This window comes from Rutilus rutilus (genome assembly GCF_951802725.1).
Source record: "Rutilus rutilus genome assembly, chromosome: 3".
Classification (NCBI taxonomy): domain Eukaryota; kingdom Metazoa; phylum Chordata; class Actinopteri; order Cypriniformes; family Leuciscidae; genus Rutilus; species Rutilus rutilus.
Genome location: NC_140211.1, coordinates 32,567,416 through 32,579,381, shown reverse-complemented (window position 1 = coordinate 32,579,381; position 11,966 = coordinate 32,567,416). Strand labels below are relative to the sequence as shown.

The 11,966-nt window shown below is 41.8% G+C and overlaps 1 protein-coding gene across 1 annotated transcript; it reads right to left on the bottom strand.

Annotated features, from left to right (window-relative positions):
- Positions 1-408: 408 nt before the first annotated feature.
- On the bottom strand, positions 409-1,245 carry LOC311287459 (uncharacterized protein; the record flags this gene model as incomplete). Its single annotated transcript, XM_084404326.1, has 1 exon — positions 409-1,245. One exon carries the CDS (start codon positions 1,243-1,245, stop codon positions 409-411), a length of 837 nt encoding a protein of 278 aa, XP_084260452.1.
- Between the last annotated feature and the right edge of the window lie 10,721 nt (positions 1,246-11,966).

Here is an 11,966-nt window from a genome sequence, read left to right as displayed (position 1 = left end):
CTTTCTGTTCAGCAGAAGAAAGAAATTCATACAGGTTTGAAACAACATGAGGGTGAGTATATGATGACAGAATTTTCATTTTAAAGTGGAGTATCCCTTTAAGACAATTCTTTTTTTGTATTATAAGTTTACTAAAATTTCTCATGTCTATATGCAAATGAGGCATTTACTAATGCCAACTTTTGGTGCATTTAGAAGAAATACACAGACGCAAATAGACAAAGTGTAGTCAAATAAACACCATGAAATATGTATTTTGAATGCTTTTTTCTGTTAGATGCTTTTTAGAGGTTAAATGTTGAAGGAGACAGGTAACTGGCAGTATTGATGTTTAAAAACAATCACTCCTCTCTACTGAAATAGTTGATTAAGGCTGCTCTAATATCTGCTCCTTCTGGCTCACCATGCTCAGGTAATGCCTGACCTGGAGGTGAACTGCCTGTCCACACGCTCCTCAATGAAATTGTCACCATGCTCTTCACAAATATTATGAAGCACACAGCAGGTCAACATCATTTTCTTGCTGAGCTCCAGCTTGCAGTCATTTCTTTTGAGGAGACATCTCCAACGGCCCTTTAACCTTCCAAAAGCCATCTCTACAACCGAACACGCACTGCTCAATCTGTAATTGTAGGTGTGTTGTTCAGGTGACAGTCTTCCAGTGTCGGAGAAGGGCTTCATAAGCCATTTCTGCATTGGGTAAGCAGGGTCACTGATTAGGTAGTATCCAACAGTAATGCCAGAGATGATCATTTTGTTTTGTCCAAGTAATTCCCCATCACTTAGTTGCTCCCATAAATTTGATTGCCTTAGCACTCTTGCGTCATGCACACTCCCTGCATAGTCCACACACACATCCCAAAACAGGCCTCTGCCATCCACAACTCCTTGCAATATAATCGAGTGCCACCCTTTCCTGTTAAAATAGTCACGGGGATACTCCTCGGGTGCAATGATTGGGATGTGGCTTCCATCTATTGCACCAACACACTGTGGTATTCTCCAGCGGTTATGGAAGAAGGTGGACATTTCAACCAGCTTAGCAGCATCTGGAGTGGTGATGTGTTTAGGGAGCATGACCTTTATGACCGAGTCACAGAAATCCTGAACACAGTTGAACACTGTGCTTATACCTAACCCAAAAAGGTGGCTAATGGTCTTATACTCAGTGCCGGTAGCCAGCTTCCAGAGAGCAATTGCTACACGTTTTTTCACTGGAACAGACATACGGTAATTGGTGTTCATTCTGCCCATGGGATGCCTGACTTGATCGCATATGTATTCAAAAGACTCCCGGGACATTCGAAAGTTTGCAACAAAGTTGTTAGGCTATGGTATTGTACAGTATTACATCCACCCCCCACGCACACACACACACAAAAACTAGGGTGACCAGATTTCCGGGAACTAAGACATAGAAAACATGCACATTGTAGCAGAATTTCCTTTGCTGTTTGTGATTAACCTGATGAACACTAAAAAGTCTCTGTGTGAACTGTTTATTTTGTTGAGTGTTTATTAAAACTATTAAACAATTGAGTAAGGGAAATAAGAAAAATTGGTAAGGTAGTCAGAGTTCTGTTAATAGATTAAGTGTTTTGTTTAAATTTCATATAAATAATATTAATTATTTATTAACTATTAAGCCTATTTTTTTCCCAAAAAGTCTCCCTGGCTAGCGATATAGCCTAACTTAACCTTTGAAACAAGACGGCATTGTTAAGATGAGGCATTGCAACAATGTTTACAAATATACATTGTAACGCTGGCTGCACAGATAATGCAGATGCAGACCGCAATGATTGACTGACACACACACATTGTTAAAATCATCCGCTGGACACCTTATTAGTCTTTCTACATGGCTTTAGTTAGTGATCGGGCTATAATTAGACCACGTCGGCTATGTAATCGCTGACAACCGGGACAATTTCATAGTGGTTGGTGTAAACCGGGACATTTTAGCGTCCTGACACGACAGTTTTTTCTCTGGACTCTGGACACGCAACTCAAAATCGGTTGTGTCTCGGTCAAACCTGGACGTCTGGTCACCCTATTTTAAACACACAACATTCATTTCATAACTTATAATTCCCTTTATGAGTACATGACAATACACTTGAACTTGAACTATACCGCTAGTGATATGCTAGATGTTGCCATCGCAAGCCAGCAAAAAATATAATAATAACAGTCAAAACATGTGAGATAATTACCTTTCTTTTTGAACATAATATCCTCTGTCCATAGCGGTCACGAAGAGCCGTCAATGCGCGTTTTTGAATTCCAGTGTTAATTTGTAAAGCCAGGAGCAGGAGTATTGATATGTAGTTCTCCATTGCTTGCTGTTATGGTTGTCATGACGCGTTGCTAGGACAACGGAGGTAGCCCTCCTCTGGCTCTACAGTCTGTGGAAAAACGAGCTGGTTCTTAGATAATTGGTGAATAGAACCAGCACCGAACTGGCATAAGCACCAGCCCAGAACCAGCACCTGGTTAGCATTGGTGGAAAAGAGATGTATGAGAACTATTCTTCTGACGCTGTTTGTTTGGGAACTTGTGTACCGAGGCCTTGCAGTGCGGAGAAGCGGGGAGGATGGATGTTTGCCACCGATTACCTACACCAGAGACACGCTGTTGTCGCTTCGAGCAAGAGACACTTTAACGGCTGTGGATTTCTTAGAGGCACGGAATTTTCATCTGTTTCGGTCGAGGCACTTGCGGAGGAGGGGGAAGAGGGGTGGTGTACGACAACGCATACGGAGGAGAGGAGATAGACCACCGCTTCCTTCGGTTGTTTTTGGAAATGTACGGTCTTTGAGAGGAAAAATGGAGGAGCTTCGTATTAACAACAGAGTGTGTTATGAATACCGCGAAGCAAGCCTCATGGTGTTCACAGAGACATGGTTACATCAAAACATTCCCGATTCAGTAGTGGAGTTGGAAGGACATTCCCTGGTTCGTCTGGACAGAACAGAGGCAGCTGGAAAGAGCAGAGGGGGATGTATTGGCATTTACATCAGAGACGACTGGTGTAAGCAGTATACTGTGCGGGAGGTGGTATGTAACCCAGATTTGGAGCTACTCTGTTTATCTTTAAGACCTGTTTATTTGCCATGGGAGTTTGGGAATATTGTCATGTGTGCGTTATATGTTCCCCCGGATGGCAATGCTGCGAGGGCCGCAGCTCGAATAACTGACTGTGTCCAGCAGCAATTGCACAAGACACCAGGAGCAGCAGTTCTTATTTTAGGAGATTTTAACCATTGCAAACTGGAGCAAGTGCTCACTGGTTTTGAACAGTATGTTCAGTGTGCAACACGTGACCAAAATATTTTAGATAAATGCTATGGCAATATAAAAAAAGCATACATTGCGGGACCAAAGCCTCCATTGGCAAATTCTGACCACAATATTATTTATTTGTCCCCGATATATAAGACTAGGAATCTAGGAAACCAGAGGTAAAGATTGTTTCTGTCTGGTCCGAGGACAGCATAGAAAAGCTTAAGGGATGCTTTATGTGCACTGATTGGGATATGTTTCACAGCTTGGACATTAATGAGGCTACAGATACTATCACCGATTACATCAACTTCTGTGTGGATAATGTGCTGGAAAAAAAGTGTGTGACTGTTTATCCAAATAATAAGCCGTATATTACAAAGGAGATAAAAGACTGTATTAATCGAAAAAAAACAAGCCTTTCGAGAACATGATCGAATCGAGTGAGTATGAGATTGATCCAGAAGGAATTGAATTGTCTGCTAAGAAATGCTAGGAAAAGACAGAAAGAGATTTTAGAACAGAGTTTTATGACTACGAATTCTAAGAAATTATGGGACACCATTAAAATTATGACTAATATGAACACAAAGGGTAACCGTCTTATTACTAATGATGACCTGAGGAAAGCAAATTAATTAAATGACTTTTACCTCAGGTTTGACACACAGGACTGTGCACTGGAATGTAGAGAAGCTTTGGAGTCACTTGTAATCGAAGAACACATCTGATAGGGTCATTGTGGACCAGCAGAAAGTTTGTTTAATCTTCAGTCGACTGTGTACCAAGAAGTCCACAGACCCTGATGGTATCTCTGCATTATTGTTAAAATCTTGTGCCGAAGAACTTACTGTGGCATGGTGTCCAATTTTTCAGCAATCTGTGGATTCTCGTATTATATCTGATCTATGGAAAAAATCTATAATTATTCCATTACCAAAAAAAACAGGGTCAAGTGAAAACAAGGATTTTAGGCCAGTAGCCTTGACATCCTGTGTAATGAAAAGTTTTGAGAAGTATATGGTGTCCATTTTAAAGACTGAAGTTAACTCTGTACTTGACCCATTACAATTCGCATACAGGCCGGGCCGTAGTACAGAAGATGCTGTTAACACTGTCACTTATTTTATTACTAAACATCTGGAAAATCCAAAAGCTTATGCACGTTTATTATTTGTTGATTTTAGTTCTGCTTTTGATACAATTCAGCCCCACCATTTAATTCAGAAATTGAAGATTTTTAATGTTAATTATTTTTTAATCAGGTGGTATCTTTCCTTTTTGACTAATCGGACCCAACAGGTTAGAGTCAATCACACTTTATCGGAGCTGGAAAAATACCAGCACAGGTGTTCCACAGGGATGTGTCAGTTCCCCTATCCTTTTTACATTGTATACCAACGAGTGTTCAAGTTGTGATTATAACAATTTTATAGTGAAATTCTCGGATGACACAGCGATACTTAGTCTGTTGTATGAGAATACCGATTTATCAGTTTATTTCTCAGTGGTATTAAGGTTTGTAGAGTGGTGTGATCTAAATCATCTTATTTTTAATACAGAAAAGACTGAGGAGATGATTTTTGACCTTAGATCAATAGGTGCTCTTACATGATAAATCAATTAAGCAAGTACGTTCCTACAAGTACCTTGGTATCCATATGGATAATACACTTAGTTGGGGGATTCATGTGGATACAATTTGTTCTCGTGTGCAGCAAAGACTGTATTTTTTACGTAGACTTAGACTTTATGGTGTGGATCAGAAAATTATGTGGTTGTTTTATCAGGCAGTTATAGAGAGCATAATCAGATATGGCATTATGGTTTGGTTTGGTAACCTTACAATTCAGGTAAAGTTGAAGCTTGCACGCTTGGTTAAAATAGCGATGAAGACCATTGGGAGAAAATAACTTTTTTCACTTGAGTCTGTCACATTCACCGTCTGTCATCGTCCTGTCTGCACTACACTACCCAGAATCCTCTGTCATCATCACCTTCACCTGCACATCGTCATGATCATCACCATCACCGGTGTTCCATCATCATCATCTCCTGCATCTGTTATGTCATTATCTGTGTATTTAAGTTCCCCTCTCACTCCTTTTCATGGTCGGTTATTGTTTGTGCACTTGCACACTGTTTCGAGTTTGTTTGGATTTTGCCTATGGAAATAAATATTGAGTATTTTGTATCTTCGCCTGACCTTCGTCTTCATCCACCCGTTGACGTCATTGTATGAACAATCGGTTCTGAGAGAAGCACATAAAATTGTGGCTGACCCATTGCATGTTCTGTACACAGAGTATGAATTGTTACCTTCTGGAAGACGATACAGATTTCCGATGTGTAGGTATAACCGTTTTAAGAAGTCTTTTACTCCTTTTTCAATTAAAATGTTAAATGCCGAATATTAGTATTATTATTTTTATTTTTTTTGTAGAATTTTTTGTTTGTTTCCAATGATTTTGTCAATGTAAACACCTTGAGTCCAACACAAATTTCCCCTTTGGGGACAATAAAGTGCATTTCATTTCATTTCATTTCATTTCATTTCATTTCTATATAGTATCAAAGAGATAATAGTATCAACAGATAATAGTATAAAAAAAAAAACACAAGACAGTAAGTCATTCACAAAGTTTCTGGGATGCATGTTCATTTATAGATCAGTTCGTCGATAAATTAATGCAGGAGAGTCTGTTCTCATATCTGTAGGTTTTGTAGCAGGACCCTATTCACATTGCTACAGGTCATAAAACTAACTTATCTGATCGTGGCCATGGTAACGAGAAGACCGTCTTGCACTGTTTGGGGGGATGGGACCACAGATCCCAGAGTGAAGTTTTATGGTACATGTACCAAATAATTGTGTCTGATTTGGTATCAGTCGTTACAGATTCCCCCCTTTCGATCGTTGTTGTCCCTCTTAAGGACAACCACGAGTGACGTTGAAAGTGCAGAGAGATCAGACACACCTCTGTCATACAAGGCTGGAAGGCCATGGTGGCCTCTGGTTGCTTGTGTTTCCTGGAGCGATGCATCAGGTGATGTAGACAGTAGCCAAGTCCAGGTCTCTGAGTTGGTGCAGCAGGTGTCGAGGCAGCAGGTGCCTTGACAGGGTGTCACCTGTCATTCTGAAGTCAATTCGTTTTGGGGCAGGTGTTTGCTTGTGGTTGCAGGAAGTGGTTAGGGCTCTATGTAGCATAGAGAGGTTTTCAGGCCGACCTAGTGCTGGTGGCAGGAGGTCAGAAGGTAGTTGTTAACCTCTCAGTCACGAGAAGTCTGAAGGATTGAAGTGTTGCTCTGTCCTTATGGCGGTGCCGATGTGAGCTTGCCTAAGCTGGGGTAGGCAAGGAGTCGGAAGCTTGTACTTTACAGGACTCCTCGGGTGAGTCCTGTTCAGGGAGCTGTTTTGCTTGTGTCAGCAGCTCCTGTAGCTCTGAGTCAGGTGCATCCAGCTGTCCTTGTGGAGCCTCCGATTGACACCTGTGTGAATGGTGTGGAGGAGGATGTTGTAGTTGACAGCCGTTGGTCATCCTGTGGTGTTTGCAGGTTGAGGGTGCTGTCCTCCATGGCTTCTCCAAGGGGCTTGGCTGGTACCTGGGTTGTCGCCATGGTGACAGTTCTGTGCTGGTGCTGGCCATGCTCAGTCCAGCTGCGCTGAATCTGGTTTTAAACTCAGTCTCTAGCTGGTATGTGAGGCTTTGAGCACAGGTCCGCTCCTTGTGGGACGCTGTGATCTGTTATGTTAGGTTGTTTACCTTCTGTTTCATACCCCTATGATGGGGTAAGGAGATGATAATCTTGATCAGCCCGGTGTGGCTGTAACTCTGGCTTGGGTCTTGGGTCTTGGGTCATGGGTCGTTGGTCCTCTTCTCTCATGGTGTAGTTACGTTTGGCTCTGGTGCTGTAGGATGTCAGCAGCCTTGGTGGAACAGTGTTCCTCGCGATGGCTTGTCAGTCCTTTCGGTCTCCTGTCTGGTTAGGGTCAGGTTAAACAGAGGATCTGCGACATTTGTAAGTCAAAGCTTGTCTAAGCATACAAGGTTACGTCCATCTCATGCATAAATATTGACTTTTCAGCGAGTGAAACCATTTTGATCACTAGGTAGCTCTGCCTGTAGATGCAGCCAAAATTTTGATGAATTACATCAATCTAACAATAATTTGTAAGGCCTTTACATTGTAGAAAAGGGGGCATCCCCCAAATCTATGTGTATATAACACTGTACTGAGATTTCTTCGTCAGAAACAGATTAAACAATGCTGCACTTTGGATTTCTCCAATCAAGCAGAATAATAAATATCGGTACAGCATGCCGCTGAGTTGAGCTTCCTTTGTCAAACAGACTTACGCTTTAATGCTGAAATTACCGATACCAGTCAAAAATCTAAGACTTTTTCACTTTTAGTAGAGATGTCAATTCCAGCTATCGTTTTATCTGCATTTAAACAAGCCAGCAACCAGTGATCAAAATGTGTATTGCATGTTGTGTCCTATTTGGATCAGAATGATCAAATGCACACTTTTAGGATAACAGTAGTTTAAACGAAGGGCTGATAGGTCATGTTAGTTTACGCAGCTCAGGTGGTTTGCTTGCTATCTGGCGTCAGGGTGACGCATGCCCTATTTAAAGTTAGTATTTCATGTCACAAGTCATTGTCATGGAAACTAATATGCAGCAGTGCCAATTTCAACCAGAAGGTGGCAAATGTCTGTATGGTTCAAAAGCAGTGCATAGTCTGTTGGCATGTGAGGCTTACACATACATTCAAGATTTCCTTTAAATCTAATTTTACTAATGCAGCTTCCTGATTCTTTTTGAGCACACATTTTCATCTACTTTAAAAGTTTCATGTTCTATGCAGACTAGGAACTTTGTAGCAGAGGCTTGCATTGTGGTCATGCGGTGTGCCTTCTGGTTTGTTTGCAGTTCAGAGTCAATGGGGTTTTAGGCACCCTTTCTGACGAGGCCTTGTGTGTTAAAGGCCTTCTGCATCAAGTCACACGTCGTTGAGTGGGCATTGCGTGGGATGACCAGAAATGGTGACTAACTGGTTTTGGAGGAAAAGGTTATTGGAGCTGGTGTCTTCCTCTGTCACAGGTTCGTTGCAAGCTCCAAGGTAAGCTCGTTCGGAGCCTGTGGTAGTAGCACAGGCACTTTTAGGTCTGTTTGATGTCTGGGCAGTGCCCAGTCTGCATTCAGACTCTTAAGTCTGAGAATCCTGTTATGATGGCTTGTTCCAGCTGCTGGTAGTGCCACAGCCAAAGCCAGAACGCGGTGCCACTCTGGGCTGGTTGTGATCCAGATCAGATAGAGTCTATCTTGATGGTGCACACTCATCAAAGACTGCAGGTGAAAGTCAATGTCTCGCAAGTAAGCGTGGACGTCGTGGTCTCCTGCAAGCTCTGGTGTAAATGCAGGGATCTGTCTGGCCATTCGGTTGAGATCTTTGAGTGTCACTACACGTGTTGTTTCAGGATTCGTCTGAATCAATCTTTTTCCTTCTGCGGCTGCAGAAGCTCTCAGGAAACCGTCCGATGACGTGTTAAGCAGAGGGATTTGTCTCCCGCCTTGGTAACTCTTGCTTGGCTGGGGGAGGTTCCCCTGCTGATTGCAAGTTTAGCAGGATACATCTTTCTTGTGGGGTCCATTTGATGGTGGTTGGACTGTTTCAGTTCTGTTCAGGACCCCCTTGCGTTTGTCTATGATGTTACAGCATTGCTGTAGTCAGTGTTTGGACTTCAGCTCTGGCTGAACACTGATGGCTTTAGCGTCTCTCTTTGAGTTCAACCAGTTCTTTAAGTTCTTTGAGTGAAACAGTTCTTTACCCGTCTGTTGGCAAGTGCTCAGCAGCTGTCAGCCGCCTGAAGACTGGTGAACTCTTTCAGTTGCTCCACTCTGTTAGGGTATTTGCATCTGTCCTGTGCCTGCTGACGCTGAGCAGGGTTCGTTCTCTGTGGAATTCTGTGGCTGGCAGCGTTAGTTCATTTACCTCCTGTTTGAGCCCTGTGGGAGCGTGGCCAAGGAGAAGATGATGCTGGTCAGCTCTTGGTGGCTCAGGCTGGGTGTCAGAAGTCCGCTTTCGTTATCGTCTAACAGTTCCTTTCTCTGCCGCGGTAGGTCGTTGCCTGCTTCAGGCTGAAGGATGTCCATGACACTGCTCTGCCGGGTCTCCAGGTGGTCCTGTGGGTGGCAGGGCTGGATGTCTGAGGCCTACTGTGGGACCACAAGAGAGAAATGGCAAAGGCAAATGCAAGTTTCTACAGAGGTGGTAAGCTCTGTGGGAGAACGGCTATGTGGGCCATGTAAGATGTGAATAGCTGATGTGGGTGGTGCAGCTAAAATTTAGTGTTGGTGAGCACACACAACAAAAAGGTTTTGAGTATCTTAGTTGACGTGCTTTAAGCAGCATCGACTGATGACTGGGCTTTTACATGTCATAAAACTATCACTCAAAATACTTATGGTTCTTTTCACATGTTATACTACGAGAGTAACAAATAGAGCAAAACCAAAATAGAACAATAAGATGAAATCAGAAAGGAAATGGAAGAAAGGAGCATTTTACCTATTTAAGTTTAGCTAGGAGACATAGGTAAACAGGTGTCACATATGGGTTAAGCTGCTGTTAGACTAAGCTAGCAGGGACACATCAAACATCAAGGTCAAAAGAAGAAGAAACAACGGGAAGTGTTTCCCGTTCTGTCTGGGGCCTACTGTGCGTTTACGTTAACCTTACTTCATGTACTTAGCTTGGTGCTAAGGAGTGAGGAGGGGTAAAGCACAGACATATAATTAGGATACTAATGACCTGGGTAGTTATGGAAACAACAGTTGCTAGAACTACTGTAATCCTATAGAGAGAGGGAAGGTGTTGATAGTAAATATCTAAGATAAGGTATAAGTAAAGGTAGAATATCCTTATAGCTCCAAAAAACTAAAAGGAAAGGGAAACAATTGATTTAGTTAAATTTCAAATTTAAATTAAATTAAACAATATTAAAATGTCTTTATTTAGCTGAATATGGAAATTCAGGCTGAAACAAAGTAAATAAATTGAAATAAAATCAAAATAAAGTAAACAGGGAGTGTCCTCATAGCTCTGGTAACTAAAAGGGACATTGAATAAGCAAATTGATTTAATTAAATTCCAAATTTAATTAAATTCAACTTAACTGAATAGGAATATTTAGGCTCAACAGGTGTAAATACACAAAATAAAATAGGGGTAGACTTAAGTCGAAATAAATGAAACAAATAAAAACCAAGGTATCTGGGTTTCAACTAAAAGTGAAACAGAGAGAGAGAGAGAGAGAGAGAGAGAGAGAGAGAGAGAGAGAGAGAGAGAGAGAGAGAGAGAGAGAGAGAGAGAGAGAGAGAGAGAGAGAGAGAGAGAGAGAGAGAGAGAGAGAGAGAGAGAGAGAGGATGGAGTAGTTTAAACCGCCTATGAGACATGCTTCGTGAAGCTCTGAAACCAGTGTGAATCATTTGTCTCAAATCAGTGATTCTGAGCGTGTATCAGACTGCTAAAGTCACGGGATTTCAGTAAACGGGCTTCGTTGCGCGTCATAGCTGTTTCGAAATTATTCTAAATTTCAACGGTTCGTGAACCAGTGTGTATTTGATTTCTATGTGATTTTGTATCACTTTTATAGATTCGTACACATTTAATGACGCATTTGATAAAAGGAAGAGGCGAATTGAATAGTCTCTTATTGGTCTGATTGACCAAGCTTTCATAAAACGAGCCCTACAGTTTACTAAGTTATCGTGCCTTAAAAGACACCTCATATTAAGAGGTATTAGATAGTTTGTGCGTTGCTATTACTTGCTTACACCTTTGATCAAACCTTTGTGATTGGTTTGTGAAAGGTGTTTCATTGAGTTGAGTTTTCTCTACACTTACACTGTTCTTCTAACCAGCAGGGGTCGCCAGCAAGGGCGCTTTAAAACAAAGAATAATTTGTGCCGCAATTGACTCCTTTGATTCAAAGCATCGAGGAGCTTTGACTCTCGTTACTCGTGTTCAAATCACTATCCCTTTGTTTCAAGGGCCAAGGTCCAAAGTCTATAGTCTTTGGTTTAAAGGTTACACTTTACACTTTACACTCACACGTGTCTAAGTTTTAGCCGGCGCTAAAAGCTATCCGTCGAGGTAAAGGGCTTTAACTTGTATGCGTGTAGGGTTGCTAGGGAGCAAGCTTTACACAAGGGTCTGTGAGGTTTTGTGCTGTTATCAGATTATCCAAAGTGCCTGCTCGCACTTCGCGGTGTCATGTGTTGCTAAGACTCATGCCAACCAACAACACAAATCGAACGGAGCAGCGATCGGGTTGTGATGAAGGTTTGCATTGAGAACTCCAGTTTAAACACATGAAGTTGCATGCAAGTGATGCAACTCTTTCACAAATCAAAACAGCACAGTCCCTTTACAGACAATGGCAAATTTCTAGTTAGCTAGGCTAGAATTTATACCACCAATTCAACGTGATTGTTTCATATGAGCGGTTCAATATGAATACAATGATGTAATGAATAATAAGGCCTTAATCGGTGACTGAGGAGCATCGCTCAATCACCTTCAAAAATGCTGAAAATGGGGATTTCTTCACCCACCTCAGATTAATTTGTTCTGGTACCGTTTATACACGCGGCTAATCTGAGATTTCTTC